This window comes from Podarcis raffonei, chromosome 1, assembly GCF_027172205.1.
Source record: "Podarcis raffonei isolate rPodRaf1 chromosome 1, rPodRaf1.pri, whole genome shotgun sequence".
Taxonomy (NCBI): Eukaryota; Metazoa; Chordata; class Lepidosauria; order Squamata; family Lacertidae; genus Podarcis; species Podarcis raffonei.
Window position 1 is genome coordinate 137,503,477 of NC_070602.1, and position 21,559 is coordinate 137,525,035.

Here is a 21,559-nt window from a genome sequence, read left to right on the forward strand (position 1 = left end):
ACTGTGGCTCCCCTTAAAAAAGCTCAACATTTTAACTCCTCCCTGAAAAAAAACTCAACAACTTTGACCCCAACCCCCCAAAAGGGGGTAGATCACTGCCAGTTTTTAACTGTGTGAGTAGATCACAGTCTCTTGGGAGTTGGCCACCCCTATTCTAGTCCAACCCCTGCAAAGCAGGAATATGCAGCTGTCCCTTATGGGGTTTGAACCTGCACTTTGGCATTATCAGCACCACACTCTAACCAACTGCTCCATTGGTAGACTCTCCTTCCTTGGAGGTTTTTAAGCAGAGGTTAGACGGCCATCTGTCATGGGTGCTTTAGCTGAGATTCCTGCATCGCAGGGGGTGGACTAGATGACCCTTGGGTCCCTTCCAACTCTACAATTCTATGATTCGATGAAAAGCAATTAAACACTCATATAATTAAAACAAGATACAGATCTATTTTAAAATACAGATAATAACAATAGCAACAAGGGGGGAAATACAAAGCCCCACCATAAATTCTAATTCATATATGTTTGAAACTTGGTGTAGGTTTTCTTTTGCTGCAAATCTTTCAATTGTGATAAGGCATAGAGTTCTCATAAAAGTGTGATAGTGGTTTCCCTATAAAGAGTCTTTAAAGGCACTGCAGAAAAAATCAAAATAAAAAGTAATCATCTAACTTCTCTTTGTATTTTGTCTCTACTCTTCCCGAAGGTGGACCTTGTCACAAGTCCTGTGGAAACCGGTGCTGGGGACCTTCAGCAGATGAATGCCAGACCTGTAAGTGCATTAGATTAAGTAAAGAAAAATATAAAGTGAGGTGAAAGAAGAGTTCCTGCATATAGCCTGTTAACAGCAACCCTCCATATAGTAATAATCAATGAGAGTTTTCTTCTCAGTGATAGGAAGTCACTATGCAGCAGAACAATGAGAAATGAAGTGGTGGTTGTTATGATTTGTATCCTGCCCTTCATCTGTAGATCTCAGGGTGGTTCAAAGTGTAAATATACAAGAACAAACAAAAAATACATAATAAAAACAAGGACAAAAATGAAAACAGGTAGAATCCTGAGTTAGTAAAATGCAGAATAGTAGAATAAGTCTGAAATTATTCAGGCTGGAGGATGAATATTTCTTACCGTTCCACTACATGAAAAAAATGCCTAAACGTAAAACAAAACAAAACTTACCACATGGAGGAGACTAGCGTAGAAGCTTTCTGTTTCTAGTTCTCTTACTTTCAGGGAGAATTGGGGAGGTGCTCAAAAAGTGAATCCCCCCACTAAAGCATGAAGTTCTACAACCTATTCTAAGTACAGTGGTACCTCGGGTTACATACGCTTCAGGTTACAGACTCCGCTAACCCAGAAATAGTGCCTTGGGTTAAGAACCTTGCTTCAGGATGAGAACAGAAATCGTTCTCCGGTGCTTCAGGTTAAGAACAGTTTCAGGTTAAGAATGGACCTCCGGAACGAATTAAGTACTTAACCCGAGGTACCACTGTATATGAGATCCATGAGTTGCCTCTTCAGGCGAAAGCACGTACGGAGAAGGGGACAGCAGGACTGGGGTGCTGGCCTCACCCATGTTGGGAAGGCGGCTCCTGCCTCTTGAAGGTCCGCATGTTGCCTGGGATGTCAGCATTAGGGAAGTCTGTGTCTGAGGAGCTGGTCAGGATCAGAACCTTTGCATGATATACAGTATACACAGCTTCTACCAGTGGAGAACTTAATATGGGGCTTGTGTCATGTACTAATCCTCACATCAACACCAAATTCATACACACAAAACTTATTTTAAAACATTCTTTTAAATCAAATTTTATAACTGCTGTCCTTGGACTACTCCATTATTTTGCAGCTGAGAATTTCCTGGCCACAAAAGCAAATTAACCATTTGCTCCCCACCCCCACTTTATTTTTTAGATGAGTGCTGAAATTTTGGTGGATATCAAAGCGGGTGTTTGATGTGTATTTTAAAAATACTCCATTGAATGGTCTGGATTTAGTGCAAATTCTGAATGAAAGATGCCTAGTGTGGAGAAAGTGGCGAGAGAAGAGTTTCTCTCCCTCTCTCATAAGCTCCAGGACCTCCAATGAAGCTCAGTGCTGGAAGATTCAGGACGGGTGAAAGAATGTCTTTCTTTACCTGTGTAAACTGTGGAATTCATTCCTGCAAGAGACAGTGATGGCCACCAACTTGGAAGGCTTTTGGAGTGGATTAGATTAATTCATGGAGGATAAGACTTTCACGGGGGGCTCGGCATGGTGGCTGTCGGAGGGAGCCTGCTTCTGAAACCTGTTGCTGGGAGCTCAGATTCTGCCTGCAGACTTCCCACAGGCTTCTGGTCGTCTGCCATAAGAACAGGGTGTTGTACTAGATCAACCTTTGGCCTGATCTTGCAGGGCTCTTCTTATTTTCTGATCAAGACAAAAGACAATCAAATACGAAAAAACCCAACATTTCTAACATTCACTGTGCCCTTGCAAGTAGATATGGTTTAATCAGTTGGCAGAACACCATTGCTAGATGTGCCCACCATATCCCTAGGGGAAGCTTATTCTATAGTCGGGGCAGACCCACAGTTGTAGTCACAGTGGGTATATGCATGTCTCCAGTGTGATATCTTCCATCTGACCATAGTGCTTGAGCCATGTTGTCAAAATTTGGTTTTGAAATGCCTGCTCATCAGGGATTATAATTATTTCTTCTTGCAAACTTCACTGTATCTCCTGACCCATTATCATATTCAGGACATACATACTTCTTTATAAACAAAGGATGGGTAATGATCAAAGTGACTGTGGAAAAGTTATTTGCAGTGGCCAAAATAGTTTGGCTCTGTTTTTGTCAAGAAATATTTGAAGAAGGAGCCCATGCTAGCTTTGATCAATGTGCTTGAGAGAGAGAGAGAAAGGCGCTTAAATGTTTGATGCAATGGATGCTATTTTGAGACACCCTTCATCCATCCTCTCTAGGTTTCTTTTTCCTCCCACAAGTCTAAGCAATGGAACACATTTTTCAGTTGTGTACATGAAAACATCTCTAACACATAACCAAATGACATGTTTTGTTTCTAGAAACAAATCTCTTGAGGGCACATCTGCATGTTAATACATTTTTTAATGGAGTCACAGAATAGAAAATATTCTAATGAGCCCCCCTTCTAAGCTAAGATCCAAATTCTTTTCAGGTTGGAGGGAGGAATAAATCTGAGATATCTTAATCCACAGCTTTCATTTCAAATTACATGGGGGAAATAGCAGTTGGATACTTTTGTTCTTGAACGAATACTGTCCACCCCAGACTGCTTTAAGTTTTGCCTTTTTCTGATTATTTGCCTCTCTCATTCGCTATTTATAAATCTTTCTGGAACAACCACCTGCATCTTATTCCTTTTTGCTTATTGTCTACATAAATTTGATATGTAAATTTGCACACTTAAGAGGGCAATTAATAAGGAATTATAAACAGTGTGAGGAAGAGGTCGCTTCAGAATATGATGTTAAATAGTTAGCCAGCCACTATAAATTAAAATGCTAGAAAGGCAAGGGACAACACTGGGGTGGAGGGTTGCAAGGGGAGGGTGTGTGCTATTTTGAACTCTCTTCAAGATGCATAGCTTCTATTTTGTAACATTCCATTGCCTTTTCTCAATGGGCTTAAATCAAAACACACAATCTAGGCAAATGGCAACACATTTGAATCCTACTGATTTAAAGGAGAGGAGAATTAAGCACAGATGCAACTTCAGAAACAAACAGGGCTGTAGTACTGGATCATGCCCATGCACTCACAGACATTTTGAAATATTCCCATAAAGCTACACAGCATTTGTACATCACCTTAATGAGAATAATTAGTCTTTGAGCACTTTCCATAGTCAGATATTTGACTGATAGGGCTTCAGAAAGTATAGTGACCATCTCTTCCAGATTCTTATGCAATGCTCCTGGAAGAATTTATCAGGGAAATGTCTGCTCTTCTAGAACAGATATGGGGAATTTAGCCCTCCTGATGTTGATGAACAATAACTCCCATTAGTCCTGGGCACTGGCTATGTTTGATGTTTGATGGGGCTGTAGTTCATGTTTGATGGGGCTGATGGGAACTGTAGTTCAGCTAGAGAATCCTAAACCTGTCCTTGAGGCCAAACTCTTCCTTCTGTAGCATTGCCACCCTGAAAGTTCTGTCTCCTTGCATAAAAAGGTAAAGGACCCCTGACAGTTAAGTCCAGTCGCGAACAACTCTGGGGTTGCGCGCTCATCTCACTCTATAGGCCGAGGAAGCCGGTGTTTGTCTGCAGACAGCTTCTTGGTCATGTGGCCAGTATGACTAAGCCGTTTCTGGCGAAACCAGAGCAACGCACGGAAATGCCGTTTACCTTCCTGCTGGAGCGGTACCTACTATCTACTTGCACTTTGATGTGCTTTCAAACTGCTAGGTGGGCAGGAGCAGGCACCGAGCAATGGGAGCTCACCCTGTTGCGAGGATTTGAACTGCCGACCTTCCGATCGGCAAGCCCAAGAGGCTCAGTGGTTTAGACTGCAGCGCCACTCCTAAATCAGTTTGATCCCTTGAGAGCTCCAACAGAGGCTGGAAGTTCCACTGGTGCAGCTTTCCATATCACTCTGTGCAATTGATTAAATTCACCTTTAACATTTTTCATCTAGTAGAAGTAGACTTTCCCCTATCCAAGGAAAGTTGCACAGCAACTCTTGTTTCTGTACCATTTGTATGCTGTAAGTTAAACTTGGAATGTTCCTCACCCTTCCTCTTCACCCCCAAAATAAACTGTAAGTTTTGGATGAGAATTTTGATCATTCAGAAAGCCTTAAAGGGCTTTGGTAATGCTTGATGTGAAAAACTGATACTCCAAAAGTCCAGTTTGCTCACAGCTCTCCCTTCCCAGCCTTTTCCCTTCCTCAAGCCCTCCCCTCCAAAGAAAGACTTGCCTTGGGGAGGGGTTCCCATCAACACAGCAGAAGACCTGTGGAGCTTCTCCTTGGTGGCAAGGGAGACATGGGGTGTGTTCCTGTTGGGGATTTACTGGTGCTCAGTAGGAAATGATGCCCCCGCCCTCCTGTCATTTGCACTGCAGCCAATGAAAACTCCTATGGGGTCTTCTAATTGGCAGCAAGTGATTCATAGAGCATCATTTCTTGATGGAAAATTATTCAAAAAACCATGATTCCTGGTACACATGTAATTTCCTGCTGGTATTGCCGTCGCTCTTGGGAAAGTCCTCAGGAGAGGTCTGAAAGTGGTGTGTGGGCTCATGCGTAAATCTGAAGTGAAAAAGAATCCAGAGGCCTCATAAGGCTCACCTCTTCACAAGTTCCTGAAGCTCATATCTGGGCCTTAGCCTGACAGGCACTGACGTCATCTCTGGAAAATAATTAAGATATTCGGAGAGAGCAACTATTACTTTGTAGGCAATAGCTGCTCTTGATTGAACACACACACAACCAACCAACAAGACCTTTACATGCCTATATAAACAGCTCCGGGATTAAGAATTAATATTTTGTTGCTTAAAAATAGAGAATTGTCCAAAGGCAGAGGGAAAGGAATCAATAGGAGCAGCAAGGTGCAAATGGGAGCTGGTGGGACACAAAAACAGAAAAAGCCGATTCAGCAGCTGTGGATCAATTATGGAAACCTGGCATTTTAACAAAACATTGGCATCTTTAATTAAAACCCTTGTATTTCACTAATAACTTTACATGTTCATAAGGCTTTCTTATTGATTTCAGTTATTTCCCATTTCTCCCCCTTTTGGTAGATTTACAATTCCCTGTAATGGCGAATGAAAGGAAACATTTAGAGTGATTAATTGCAGGAAACTGTGTAACCAAACAATGCCACCCACCATTCTGACTACTTTTCGTAAATGAGCTGCTAGCCGATAACAAAACAAAACAAAACAAATTGGCAATTGGTGGTGGGAAGATATTTCCTTCTGTCAGGTTGCCATCCAGAGAACACTTTAGAGCAGAGGTACCAAATATGGGGGGGGGGGAGGTAAGTCCTACCCTGCATAATCAATCACAAGACACAGCACACACACACACACACCATTTGAATGGCAATGCCCATTAACTTTGTGGGGGGCTGGCCCCCTTAAATATTTTAGGGGAGAGAAGGGACCTCAGCCCCTAGCAATTGGCTTCTATGCTTAAGAGCACATGTACCATAATTCCCAAGCACCAGATTCTTAAATGCTCAGTTGCTTGTTTCAGACAATGGTGATCTGGCCCATTCACCATGTCTTCCCCCACTAACCTCACACATATATGCAGGGACAGCATGCCTGACTCTAGAGATGCCCTCCACTGATTTATTCAGCTATAGAAGTGCAGATTTTTTCACTACAGGTCTCCACAGAAAATGGAAGAAGGCGCCTTGCCTAAGATTCCATTTCAATTCCATTTACACATAATAGGGGAGGATGGGGTACACCAGGCTTCCTCAGCCTCTGCCCTCCAAATGTTTTTGGCCTACAACTCCCATGATCCCTAGCTAGCAGGACCAGTGGTCAGGGATGATGGGAATTGTAGTCTCAAAACATCTGGAGGGCCGAGGTTGAGGAAGCCTGGGATACACAATCCTTAGCATTCTCGGAAAGGAAAATGCTGTCACAAATGACACACACACACAGTTGGCGGGGCAGGGGGAATCACAACAAGAGAGGACTCACACAAATGGCACAATTGCAGAAAACTTTCATCATAGCCAGTAACAGAGAGGTTACTGGGACAACAGTCATCCATTCCCTTAAATGCTGGATGTCCCGGTGTTCCCCGTTGGTAGATTCCCCCATGATAGCAGTGTCAAAACAGGATGGGGACTAGGTACTTAATAGCAACGAGCATATCGGCTTGTCACCACTGTTGCAGGCTTTCCCCTGCAATTGCTGTGCTTCCCACATTCTTCTTGCTAATTCAGTTGGTTAGGGAGAAGTTCTTGTGAAGATTGACACAGTCCCTGTGTGGGTTGCAAGTCAAATTTTCATTTATCCTAGGGAATGGGAGTGTAGAAGGTCGATCAGGATCTACTGGCAGATATCTGAGTGATTTGCAGACAAGGGTTTCTGAGTTCAACAACAACAACAAACATTTCACCCTTGCTCTCTTAGGTCAGGTTGTTGAAAATGAGTGGGAACAACCAGGAATCTTATTTTTTGTGTGAAAAGACTTGTGAGCTTAGTTCTGGTACTGATCACAATTCCTGAGCTGAGCATGTGCTCAGAGATACCATGTCCCTTCGATTCCTAGTGTATGGTTCTGTATATACTCCTGATTACTCTGCATCCAGGATGTTCTCACTACTGGTTTGGGAAGTGGTGTACACATGACATTAGCCACAGGTCATATCTAATCTGTATATGACATCTCATTTCTTATCAAATACTGAATTTTATTGTGTTTTCTTCCAAACCTGCTAAATCTAGTAGAAGGCACTTATAGTCACCAAGGTCCCCTGGGCCTCCGGTGACAAACATGGATGCAGGATGAGCCCCAGAGTACAAACTGGCTCTTTCAGGGCAGGCAATTTTTATTCAAAGTCTGTTCAAAATATGCACATTTGTAAGGTGAGCTACATCTGAAGAGGGCTATATTTGTTTTTTAAAAATGATACGTTACAGTTAAATGTCATTCTGTGTTACTGTATATGCCCCTCTCTTCCATTTTTAATATTCTAAAATTGTATCAGCATGAATTTAGCTTGGATGGTTATTTTCCAAATGCAATTCACTCTTAATCTATATCCATCAATATATTACAAAATGCTATAAAATGTTTTGTGTTATAAAACATGTAACTGATATCTGCTTTTATGGAATTTCAACCAATGCAATATTTGGATTAACTTATTGAATTAAATTCAAAAAATGCTGATCTGGTTAAGCATGTGTGTGAAAGTGCAGAAACTTGCATGGCATAGATATAGCACGCCTTCAATATTAGACGGGGCTCCACCTCTGTTGTCTTTTTGACACCTAGTGAACACCTTCCTCCTTCAACAAGCCTTTGAAGTTGAGGCAGATCTTTCCCAGTCTGCATCTGTACTAGAACTATTTTAAGAGGTTTTAGAGGTTGCCAGTGTTTGGTCTCTTCTTGTTTGCCACCTTGGGCTCCTTTAAGAGGAAAGCTGGCATATAAATTTAAACAATATAATAAATAATAAATAAATATCACCAGGAGCTGCAGTTCCATAGCTTTCGTGGTGGTTCATCTTCTTTGACATTTTGTATTTATGTTGACTTAAGCCACCAAATCCACTATCAGTGTTTTTCATCACAGAAAAGCTGACACAACCCTAAGTATTTTTACTTGAAGGTCAGCCCCTATGGGTTCAATGGGACTTGGTTAAGAGCATACGAAGAGCTCCACTGGATCAAGTCGCAGGCTCACCTGATCCACCGTTCTGTCAGATGCCTGTGGGAAACTCACAAGGAGGACCTGTGTTGAGCAGCGCTCTCTCCTCCCACAGTTTCTAGCCACTTGGTATTCAGTGCATTCAGCCTCCAACCATGGAGGCAGATCTTAGCCATCATAGTTATTAGTCACTGACAGCCTCCATCTTCCTTAAAAGCCATCCAAGTTGGTAGCCAACTTGCCTTTTGTCTAAACCAGTGATGGCCAAACTTGGCCCTCCAGCTGTTTTGGGACTACAATTCCCATCATCCCTGACCACTGGTCCTGTTAGCTAGGTCCAAACTAAACAGCCCCAAATGCTCCAACTTTCCCTCACTGGGGAGTCGCTCCATCCCCTCTATCATTTTTGCTGCCCCTTCTTATTTTTTTTTCAACAGTACAATATCCTTTCTCAGGTGAGGTGACTAGAATTGTACACGCCATTCCAAATGCAGCTGCATAGGTTTTTTATAACAACATTACAATATCAGCATTTTTATTTTCAATTCCTTTCCTAATGATCCCTAGAATGGCATTTAGCTTTTCCACAGCTGCCTCACGGTGGGCCAACATCTTCATCAAGCTATCCACTTATTCATGGTCAGTTACCAAAAACTCATATGAGTGTACATGTGAAATTAAGAATATTTTGCGCTGGCATTCACCACTTTACACTTGTTTACACTGGCATACATTTGCCACTTTACAGTCCATCCACTCAGTTTGGAGAGATCTTTTTCAAGCCCTTCACAATCCTTTTTGGTTTAAATCAGACTCAAAAACTTAGTATAAGCAGCAAAATTGGCTTGTGAGTATGTTGTTGTTGTTGTTGTTGTTGTTGTTGTTATTTTATACCCCACCCATCTGGCTGTGTGTTTCGGATTGCAGCTTATACTTATATTGAAGGATATTTTCACAGAAATCATCTGAAGTGTGTCATTATTGCCATTAGGGCACTCCCAGCTTCCAACAATCAGCATGCACTTCAACATTTACAGGTGTGGTTTTTTACGAATGCTGGTAAGGTCAAGCTATCAGTGGTTCAGGGTCAGCTCATCCATAAGGCAAGGTGAGGCAACCGCCTCAGGCGGCATGATCCACGGGGCAGCAGATCCCAATATCAGTCTTCATTTCCCCCTTGTTCTTGATGTAGATATTCACTCAGCCCCTCTTGCCTGGTAGGGGTAGGGATGCCACTTTGTGGTTCACCTCAGGTGCCAAAATGTCTTGGGCTGGCTCTGAGTGGCCTATACATCTGGATAAGGGAGATCTATAGTCAGGTCTCTTGCTAGGAGTCTTCTTTCTCAGCGAGGAATGAATGGTCAGTGCACAGCCGTCAGCGCTGATCAGCAGGTGAGGCCCTGGTACAGGCCATATCCTTTTGGGGGTATGAGGTTAACATCAACCAAGAGCACGGTCTTTTCAGTGCTGGCCCTGCAATTTTGTAGCACACTTTCCCAGAAAATCTGGTTCTCTATCTCTTTGGTAGTATTTCAGAAGCAGGTGAAAACATTTTTAGCAGGGCTTTGGGGATTCAAATTTATCCTGCAAGGTGGCCTTAGCTCATGTTATTATTATTTTTTAAATGTATGTTAGATTATTTGATTAGCTATAAATTCTGTTTTGATGAATTGCCTTTTGAGCTGTGTGTTGAAAGCTGGTACATTTATTCTTGTAAAATAAAATAAATAAAAGCCAATGCTATTTTTCTAGAAAAAGAGGTGCTGGAACTCACCATGGACGCCTCCCTTGCTTTCTTGCAATGGCACCTGAGAGGTGCCGGAACTGAGTTCCTGTGAGTTCTGGCTGAACAAAAGCCCAGAATAAAACCATTGATTTGTAGATAAATAGAAGCAGTGTTAATGCAACCATTGTGATTTATCTGACTCATTGTGAGCTACTTTGAGCAAATACAAGCTGTAAATATTGGCTTGTCTCATTGTGAGGACAAGCAAGCTGAAGATTGCTAAGGACTCGGTGTGCTAGAAATGTGGAATTAATTATCAATTATAAAAGCTTATATAACATTATAGTACAATGTTACACCTTTCCATTGGCAAAACACAAGATTTAGTCCTCAGTGAGCTTTTACAATTTCTTACTGCACACTTTAGAAAATTCATTTTAGAGTTGTTGGGGGGTTTTTGGGGTTTTTTTGGTTCATGTAATGAATCACTGAAGAGTGAATCATATTTAAATTGGATAGAGAGTTCAGGAGGTTTCATTTAATGATTACCTTGAAGAGTACAGCTTGGCTGTTGACTGCTCATTTTTGAATCACCAGCCACCTTGGGAATTCAGGACGCAGCAGTGTTTAACCTGTATAAGCCACTTCTGCATATTTTATGACTGTGGCCCAACAGCACTCCCCCCCCCCATAACACAATAGCTAATTAGCTGAATAAAGTGCACTGCTCTGGATTCAGTTTTCAGGTAGGGTGTTGTTTCATTTTGGAGAACTTGGACTTTAAGCAAGAGAACTTTTTGATCAGCATCTTTGCAGGACTGGGAGCCAATATGATGTTGTTCCGTAGGGAAGTGATAGGCAGGGAGGTACAGAGCACTAAGTGCCTTCTTGGCAGTGGTGCCCTCCCTGTGGAACGCCCTCCCACCAGGTGTCAGGGAGATAAAGAATTACACAACTTTTAGAAAACATCTGAAGGCTGTTCAGGAAAGTTTTTAACATCTGACATTTTATTATTTCTTATATTTTGCTGGAAGCCGCCCAGAGTGGCTGGGGAAACCCAACCAGGTGGGCAGGGTATAAACAATAAATTATTATTATTATTATTATTATTATTATTATTATTATTATTAGACTCAGGGCTCCAAAAGACTTTACTGCTCCATATGTTAAATGCAATCTTTACCTGAGTCTCAGGTCTTCTGACCTCTGTCACGTGTGTGCACACACATACTGAAGTTAAAACGGTTCTTGACTATTTTATAACTAGGGACTGCCGGCCAGGGGCATACTGAGAATTTATGTTGGGAAGGTGCAAGCTTTATGTTGGCGGGAGGCAGAACCTCAGTTAGTTAAGTATTTTAATTTATTTACTTGATTTGGGGAGGGGGTCTGCGCCCCCTTGGCTACGCCCATGCTGGCAGCCCCTTTGCCCAGCCCCTTTTCCTGCATCTGGCCAAATCCTCCTCCTCCTTTTATAGCTAACCAAACCCCCTTTCTCTGCACCTCCCCATTCCTCCCCTATCCCCTCACAGCTTCACCCAAGCCCCTTTTAAAGGAGGAATGAGGCGCTTCAGAGAGCACTGTTCCAAAGCTCCTTCCCCCTCTGTTAGACCTCCCTGCAGCACCCCTTAAAGGAGGAGGAAGGACATTTTCAGGGTTTTAAAATCTGTTGTTCCAGGCCAGTTTCCTGTCTGAGCAAATTGCTGCTCAGTAATTCACACAGGTGGGGACACGGGTGGCGCTGTGGGTAAAACCTCAGCGCCTAGGACTTGCCGATCGTCAGGTCGGCGGTTCGAATCCCCGCGGCGGGGTGCGCTCCCGCTGCTCGGTCCCAGCGCCTGCCAACCTAGCAGTTCGAAAGCACCCCCGGGTGCAAGTAGATAAATAGGGACCGCTTACTAGCGGGAAGGTAAACGGCGTTTCCGTGTGCTGTGCTGGCTCGCCAGATGCAGCTTGTCACGCTGGCCACGTGACCCGGAAGTGTCTTCGGACAGCGCTGGCCCCCGGCCCCTTAAGCGAGATGGGCGCACAACCTCAGAGTCGGACACGACTGGCCCGTACGGGCAGGGGTACCTTTAATTCACACAGGTATCTTGCCTCACTGTCTTTGCTGAAATCAGTCCTTAGCTTGGCCCTAACTACTACAGCTACTATTAATTTAGCCATACCCTACTTTTTCATTGACAAGGACTGGAGGCAGCTACAGATAAAGTAAGAACAGCTATAAATAATAATTAAAAAGTAATTTAGCATTTATAATTAAAGTCATTATATATATATATATATATATATATATATATATATATATATATATATGTAAAGGGACCCCTGACCATTAGGTCCAGTCGCAGATGGGGTTGGGGTGCTCAGCTCGCTTTACTGGCCGAGGGAGCCGGCGTACAGCTTCCGGGTCATATGGCCAGCATGTGGCGAACCAGAGCAGTGCACGGAAACGCCATTTACCTTCCCGCTGGAGTGGTACCTATTTATCTACTTGCACTTGACGTGCTTTTGAACTGCTAGGTTGGCAGGAGCTGAGACCGAGCAACGGGAGCTCATCCTGTCATGGGGATTCGAACCACCGACCTTCTGATCAGCAAGCCCTAGGCTCTGTGGTTTAACCCACAGCACCACCCTATATTTATATATTTTTATTTATATATAAATATATAAATATATAGAGAGAGATCAAGTGCTGCAACTCTCCAACGGTTTGGCTTCACCCCACCATCTTCCGTTGTTTCCCAAGACAGACGGATGCCAACAAAAAGATATAGATATAAAAGATCTATTCAAAACATTCAGGCAATGACAGTGAAAACTACATCAAGCTCTTGTCTCAGAACCTGACAGCAAGAACAGACTCCTGCTGAGGCCTGACACCTTTTCTGGGATCATAATGTGGGTGAAAAGCCTTCACTAGAAAGCCTGATTACACAGAGCAGGGGGAAATGTGCGGTAAAGATGGGTGACTTGCTCTAGACTTGAGTGATTGGTTTGAAAAATAAATCAAGTTGCATAAAAATAAATAGAAACCAGCAGAAATGGCTCTGCTTGTTTCCTGAGGGAATCTGATTTGGACCTCAAATTATAATCCAAGGCAGAGAAGAATTAAGGGGCTTTGTGATGCTCGCCTCATATTTAAGACTGGCATTAGGAGTCCCCAACCTGGTATCCCTTCCTGAGCCCAATGAACTTGGCCAGCATCTCTCATCTTGTGAACAGACTGCTCTCCTCAGTCAGGCATGTAGAGAGCTGGAAATATCCAAGTAGGTTTCCTTCAATAAAGAAGGAAGTAACTAAAGCAAAACTTTGCAAACTGTGTGTCACGACACATTGCTGTCAGCAGCAATGTGTAGGTGTGTCACACAAATGCTCCCCGTGCTCCTCCCGGAGCTGGAAAGGGGTTAGTTTCACCTCCGATTTGCTAGTAAAAATGAATTACTGTGTCGTGAAATGATGCATGTCTAAAAACTGTGTTGCTAACATGAAAAGTTTCGAAAGCTCTAAGCTACGTTGTCACAGAAGATAGATGGCAAATTTACAGCATGTTATGGTTTAAGATAAAATTACATTGAAATGTTACATAGATGGTATCTATATAACACCTGGTAGATTGACAAAAGTGTGTACATCAAAATCAAATAAGTGTTGGAAATGCAAAGAAAAAGAAGGTACTTTTTATCATATGTGGTGGTCTTGTTGTAAGGCTTACTGGGAAATGATATATAATGAGTTGGAAAAGATGTTTAAAATAACATTTGTAAAAAAAACAACCCAGAAGCTTTTCTTTTGGGAATCATAGGTATAGAACTACCCAAAGAGTACAGAAATTGATTTATGTATGCAAGTACAGCTGCAGGAATGTTACTTGCCCAAAAATGGAAAGAAGAAGAAGTCCTGATGATAGATGAATGGACACAAAAACTTATGGATTATGCAGAAATAGCAAAACTTAATGGAAGAATGAGAAATCAAGATAGCAAACATTTTATAAAAAATGGAAATGGTTTATTGAATATCTACAAACAAATTGTAAACAGATAAAGACATTGGCAGGATTACTGTAATAAGCTGCAGTTTCAGAAGAATATATAATCAAAATAGATGAATAAAAGAATTAGCTAAGTTAATTTAGAATATGCAAGAAATGATGAAATAAATTTAAGGAACCGCAGAAAGAGGAGGAAGGAAGTCAAGGTTTGAAATGTTAAAACAATTGTTAAGCTATTGAAATGTATATAAATGAAAACTAGAAATAAAATTATAAAAAACAAACAAAAGAAAAGATAGGTGGCACCATAATTTGAGCACTTCAGAGAGATGAGCTTGTGTTTGTGTGTCTTCCTACATTTTTAAATATAGAACTAACCTTACATGAACACTCCAGGATCGCAGTAATAGCAGTCGTTTCCCTATTGCCTTTAAACAGAACCTTTCCCCCCTCCCATAATGATTTGAAACTGGTCACCCGAAACTGGCCTCATGCCTTGGCTATCATGTGCAGGGCAAACAGCATCCATCAACAGAGATGGGTAGATATATGATAAGTTTGCCTGTCATAAGCTTATCAGATAAGGATGGGCTTCTTTTTGAACCTGGAATCGGCCTTCCTCATCTCTATATGGTGATAAGAAGAAGTCAGGATTTCCTCAAACCTACTAAGCTTAGGGGGACAAATCCCAGGGCAATCAAGGTCCTCACATATTTTCCCCTAAGGATCTGCACATTTCTTTAATCAAATGATATTCAGGTAGAGACAAGTAAATTCTGAAGTGTGTGTTTTTTGTTGAAAGAAATATTGCAAAACTTTAAAATATTTAGTTGTGAAAATACTAACATGCTAGGCAAAAGCATTGTTCTGTTACATAAGACAGCAAGGTACTATGCATATAAAATAAAACTCACATCTGAAATATTTCGCATGCATACATTTAATTTGGTGTAAGGATCCTTTTAAAAAAACATACCTCAGCTTTTTGTACTGCAATAGCTTGTGCTCTATTAAACAGTGTGATAAGTAATTTGGTTAGCACAGCTGGCAGCTGGTGAGCACTGGACCTGATGGGACTGCTTGGTGGCCGAGGAGTCACAGAAGTGTGGCCAAGTTATAGTTTTCTCCTAATCTTCTTCCATGCAAAAAGCGCCACAGACACTTAAGCATTGGGAGTACCGTACAAATGCTTAGCACCTAACTAAACTGAAAAGAAGTATGTTTTGGTCATGTTAGCATGTCACAGAATAACGGACAAAGGTGTAATTTATTTGTGTTGGGGACCCTTACCTTAATTTCCCTTTTCTCCTACAGTTTCTCAGTTGTCCAGGCTGAACTTGTGTTCTGTGCTGATAGCGTTTATGATTTCTCTGCCCTTTCCAGTGACGAAGATGGTATGTGCTGAGCAATGTGATGGCAGGTGTTATGGGCGCTCCGTCAGCGAATGCTGCCACCGTGAATGCGCAGGAGGCTGTTCTGGACCAAAAGACACCGACTGCTTTGTAGGTCTCACCCTTCACTCCTTTCTGTCTTCCTATCAGCAGCTTTGCTCATTCTTGGGCTTTCTTGCCAAGGAAATGTGTGTGTGTGTCTTTAATTATACTGCATGTACAGTGGAAGATATTCACTCACCGTTTTAGCATTCATATTTTCCCATTACATTTCCGTTACTTATCAGCTTATTTCACCCATTGAAACATTTATGAGATTTGCAAATAGAGATTTGAAACCATTTATATGCTAATTGGTATGATTTTTATCTTAAGTGAAAATACATTTTACTTTCCTAAAAATTAACATTTATAGGAAGTGGGCAATTTATATCAGAAGTTTGACTTTAAACAAAAGACAGACCAAAAATCCACCATCCGTCATATTTGCAAAAAACAGAATATAAGAGCTGTTGCCTAAAAGTGAAGGAAGTGAAGGAAGCCTAATTTATTTCTGTGGACAATCTTTCCTCCTAAGTGAGCTTCTGATGGCAGCCTCAGTCAGGTATACCCAGCTTAAACAACCAGGTGGCCATGACTAAGTTTTGCTAATAAATGTGATGCCTAAACTGTATGGAACTTATCACAAACAATGTCTGTACATGTCAAGTTAGGATTAGGAGCCTCCCAGGTGGGAAATGCAATGGAGCATTTCAGAGCTAAAATTAATGTGAAGAATCGGACTCAAATATTGTATTTCCATTTTAATCTAGAAGAGCTGGATTTTGAATTTCTCTGCATGAACTGGGAAATTGTTTCAGCTCTAACTTGATGTCACCAAAATTGTACTCAAAGCAGAACAAGAACATGGCAGGGAATTAACACCCTTAATTAAAGGCTGTAGTTTGCAGGTGTTCCTCTGTACACCTTTATATCAAAAGAACGGGTGAGCTAACAATACCCATTCTTCCAAAGAAAACTGGCTTTGAAATCAGGAATTACAAAAGTTGGGGAAACAGTATGTAGTTTAGCTACCAAGGGGTATTTTTTCTCCCCCTCGTGTCCCTAAAAGTTTTTTTTTATTTGCCTGATTTCTTTTATGATGGAGGCCAAATTAGGCATGATCATAGGAACCCCACCAGTGTGTGAAAGGGGTGTGTATGTGCTTGTCCTTGTGTGTAAGATCAAAGTGGGTGTATAAGCGAAGGAAGCAAACCTGCCCTTCCTCTGCATTTCCCCTCTGCAGTCAGTTTGCAGTCAGTTACCCGAATGGAAGTGAGCTGAGCTGGGACTCAGGAACAAGTGCCTGGGGTGATGAATCCCAGGAAGGGGAAGGAGGAAGGTCCAGCTCCCCATATCTGCATGTCCTTTGTTGTTAAGATCAGGGGTCCAAGCTAGATGAGATGGTGAGAGATTCATGTTATGATTTCCTATGGGTTTGTCAAGGAGCTGGTGCTCTTTTTGGATTCAAAACACAACAAGCACACAAATGGGATGGAGGCTAAAGATTTTATTAGCCAGCCCAAAGAAAGCCGCAAAGCATTGGCGATATCGCTCTAGCTGCTGGGCACTCTGTCAGCAGCAGACATGGCTATTGAAGATGGAGATGCAGATCAGGCTGTGCGGAGATTCCCAAGCTTTGAAGCTCTGCAATTCTGAGGATCTGACCAGCAGCAGTCTTCTGAGACTTATATACTGTTGGGGGTTCTACAAGCTATGCATGATGTTTGGGTGACACATCAGTTTCCTACCAAAGGAAAAGGCTAGTTGGTATTTGGCAGGCAGCAAAATATATAACTCCTAAGAGTAGCCTCTACGCCCTGCTCTAAATGCCAGCTGAAGCTTTGTCTTAAAGATACAAATTCCCACAAATGTGCCATCTCAGCATACAGCCAACTAGTGAGAAACTAATACTGTACAAAAGTAGCAGAATTAAAGGCCTGCTTAAAGGCCTAGCAGCCCTAGCCCACAGGAGTGCGTAGTCATGCAAGAAGCATTGTTGCAGACCACCTAAAATCCTTGCGATAACAAAGCTTTTCTGTAATATTCCAATACAGGGTTGTTGTTGTTAAGTTACAAATGTATGGCTGTTCCACAGAAACGCACATGGCAAATAGCACCTTAGATGTGCATCTCAAAAACATTTCAGGGGCCACCTTATGTACAGTGCCACCTTATGTACGCTCCTCACCATCACCATAGCTCCTGGAGTATACTTACCTCTACCTCTACTGAGCCCCGGAAGAGACAATACAGTCGCAGCTTGGTTCTCAAACTCCGTTTGACTCCCAAAACTGTTTGAAAACCAAGGCACAGCTTCTGATTGGCTGCAGGAGCTTCCTGCACTGAAGTGGAAGCCACATAGGATGTTCGGCTTCCGAAAAACGTTCCAAAATTCGGAACACTTACTTCCGTGTTTTCGGCACTCGGGAGCCAAAACGTATGAGTACCAAGGAGTTCAAGAACCAAGGTACGACTGTACAGGCAACTCCCAGTTTACATGGGGGTTACATTCCGGGCTCCCTCATGTGTATGTTGGGAGCACCCTGGAGGGGCAGCAGGGCTTGCACAGCTGATGCACAGGGAAGCTTCTTCCCCCCACATCAGCTGAGCTGAGACCCACTGCCCCTCTGGCTCACATAAGCAGGGGGGCAGCAAGGCTTGCACAGCTGGCGTGTGGGGAAGCGGCTGCCGCCATCCTTGCACGTCAGCTGTTAGGCAGGACGGCCTCTGGCTCACGAGGGGACCTTGCCCAGGGCCTGAAGAGGGCATCCTCTTTGGGCTCTGGAGAGGGTCTTCTCCAGGGTGCTCTGCATTTCCAGGTTCCTGACACTGCTTGTGACACGTGCAAACAGAGCACATGTAAATGGGAAGTTGCTGTATCAGTAAAGCCGAAAAAACTAGACCTCCTTCTATGCTACAGGAAGCCAGGCCCACATGCCTTTCTGCTCCAGCTCAAAAGCATGGAATGCTCTAAAATATACTACCAGTACTTGTAAACAATACTTAAAGCCACAAATTTAAAATTTGCTGAACTCTTCAGAATGATTTTAGTAGATCCTTAATGAAAGGTTATCATAGCTTTGGGCTATACATCATTAGCATTCTACATCATTATGATATAGTTACTAAGCAATTCATTATGATGATAAGGTGCCAGGGCAGAAAATGAATAAAGGCACTAGATTGAGGGAAAGAATTAAATGAGTTATGTTATGTATTAATTAAAGCAATTTCAGCATATGCTGCATTAAGAGATGGTCTGACCTATAATGCCTGCTTCCTCGAACCTATAGTATCCTGCTGTGAAAATTGCTAGATAAGGCAATCATCCATTGTTCTCGCAAGTGCTGGCATGTATTCATTTGTGTGAGCATTCTTGGAAGCAAAGCAATGCCTATCTCTGCAGCATTAATGTTTCAGTAAATGTACTCACAAGGATTTAGAGGTATTTAGAGAATAATGAGAGTCAAAATTAAAGTGGATCTAAACAGGTCTCTGACTGTATTTTGTGCCTTTAATAACTCAGCAGTAATTCAACACATTGGTCTTGTTAAATTAAAAGGGGTTCCATTATAAAAGCCTTGCATCTACCTCACCAAAACATTCAATATGGTGTCCACTTAAACAGAACCAGCCTTTACCATTTGCTCCTTAACTTGATTCAGGGAAATCTGTGTCACTCTTCCTAACTTTCCTGTAGTCCTAGCTGACACCCTGTTTCCTGATGAAGGCTTCTAATGCTTTAAATAATGGCATGTCTGACAATAAACAGAAAAACTTGCTTACATAGGCATCCCCTTGATCTCTCAATCCGACTCTCCTGTTTTAAATTGTTTTGTTGTTCTAATGGGATTGTTTTAGTTCATATTTTAATATTTTATACTTATAAACCAAGCAGAAATCTACCTTGATGTGGTGTGTGTGATTTATATATTTATTATATTATATTATATTATATTATATTATATTATATTATATTTCAATTGGTGTAGCCCAGGGGTGTCCAACTTCCAAGAGAATGTGATCTACTCCCACTATACCCATTGGATTGACCAAAGTTGTTGAGCTTTTTTTGGTGGGGGAGACCAGAGTTGTTGAGCTTTAGGGATCGACAGTTGACAGCAGGGAGAAAGTGCTTCTTGCTTTCAGTTCACGGCTGGCCATGCATTCCTACTGAGAACGGCTTGGCACCCCGATCCCCTGAGTCTGCTTTAGCAGGAGAGCACAAACAGTTAGTACACTGGACACTTGCCGCTAAACCAGCAGCACAACCCAATTGCCTCCTGCCATGGAAACCTCTGCTCTTGAGCAGTGTAGTAAACAATGATGGTAGCTTTTCTTTTATCACTGCAAGGACCTCCATCGTACTGTGGAAAGGATAGGGATAAGCATTGCCGCAGAAACACGGTTGATTGCTACTGCTGTCTTGTCACATTCAGAATGGTCAGTGCAATGGCATCAGATTTGTTTTTATGCTAGTGCCAACAGGTTCACCCTATTTTGCCACCTGAATCAAAATGGGAAGGTGCTGCCCGCCTCTCCCCATCAGCCAAAGCCTTGCTTACCAGGGTTGCAGTGGTGGTGGCTTCAGGCAGGATCTCACAAGATCTTGTGGAACTCTCATAAGAGTTCCACAAGATCTTGCGAGATCTCAACAGAAGCCACTACCACAGCTGTGCAACCCCCAGGATGGCAGGGGTAGGCATAGTGCCTGCAGGGGCACCACCCCATGGGATTCTACCACCTGAGGCTTCACTCGGCCTCAAGGGTGGGCCAGCCTGGGTGCTGAGAACTTAAGGCACAATCCTACAAACTAGCGTATCAGCACAGAATATTGTGATCTGAGGCTGGGATCGGGCCTCCAGAGCAACTATGGAATGTGTGCATTTAGGCCTTAGAGTCCTCTGCTCACCCAGAAAGGACTGTGGTGTTAGCTCCTGCCATTTGCTCATGTTAGGTCACTGGAATAGTACCTTTTGCCTATTGCACTTTAGGTTCCAGCTTCTCCAGCCTTTAGCAAAAATTTAAAGATCCTTTCTTGATGATCATCACATGGATGATGTTCTTCAATTACGCCTGTCATACCCCAACCCCTAAGCAGAGACTTATAGCTCTAAGTCCTATAAATATAACACGAGCTGTGCTGGGTCCACCTGGTCTGGCCTCCCGTTCCCACAGTGGTCAACTGCATGCCTCTGGGAAGCCCCAAAGTTGGACTCCTAGCTCTCGATCTTCAGCAGCTGGTACTCAGGGGCATGGTGCCTCTGATTACTTGGGGGTAATATGCAGTCCTCATGATGTGTTATAAGAATATTATTTAAATTTCTCAAATTAGACTTCAATTGAATTTGATGACTCAGGAACTAAAGGTTATTATTTACATAGAGTGAATACCTTAAGAAACTTATTTCCTATTGTTATTGTCAAGGGTCTGTTTATTAAATGCCGATAAAAGCTCTGATTCAAACTGTTCTTTCCTGTCTTGCAGGCTTGTATGAATTTTAATGACAGTGGGGCTTGTGTCACGCAGTGTCCTCAGACTTCAGTTTACAATCCTGCCACCTTCCAGATGGAAAACAATCGAGACGGCAAATACACCTATGGTGCTTTTTGTGTCAAAAAGTGCCCGCGTAAGTTACAGGAGGAGGGTTGCCTTTCTTCCATGAAGGGCAACTGTTTCAAAGTGTCACCGTAGAAGTCTTTAAAAAAAATAATTGCAAAGCATGCCAAATGTACGGTGAAGTTAATGATGAGAAAGCACCCTATTTTCTTCAACAGCAATATATTGGAAGTTATAACTTACTCTAAGAATGGCATTGTTGAATGCTGACATTTTAATAACACCCTATAACTTAGAGCCAAAAATCCATGATAAATGTTTTGGTTTGTGTGGTCGAAATCTCAGCTTCCATCCAGCAGCAGATCTCAAATATGGAGCAGATTCTAACATTTCCTTTCTTTAAACAAAGTCTCATTTTCATTTCCCCTCAAACATAAGTGGAATTTTTTTTTATGTTTGACCTTTTCTTGAAATTC

The 21,559-nt window shown here is 42.3% G+C and overlaps 1 protein-coding gene across 6 annotated transcripts in view; it reads left to right on the top strand.

The window, feature by feature from the left end:
* Nucleotides 1-21,559, top strand: part of ERBB4 (erb-b2 receptor tyrosine kinase 4) — a 787,830-nt gene that overhangs the window by 560,265 nt on the left and 206,006 nt on the right. For all 6 annotated transcript variants that reach the window (XM_053364631.1, XM_053364650.1, XM_053364658.1 and 3 more), the window contains exons 5-7: nt 704-769; nt 15,474-15,592; nt 21,012-21,153. In XM_053364631.1, the coding sequence (XP_053220606.1) occupies nt 704-769; nt 15,474-15,592; nt 21,012-21,153 (327 nt within the window). The remainder of the gene's footprint in view (nt 1-703; nt 770-15,473; nt 15,593-21,011; nt 21,154-21,559) is intronic.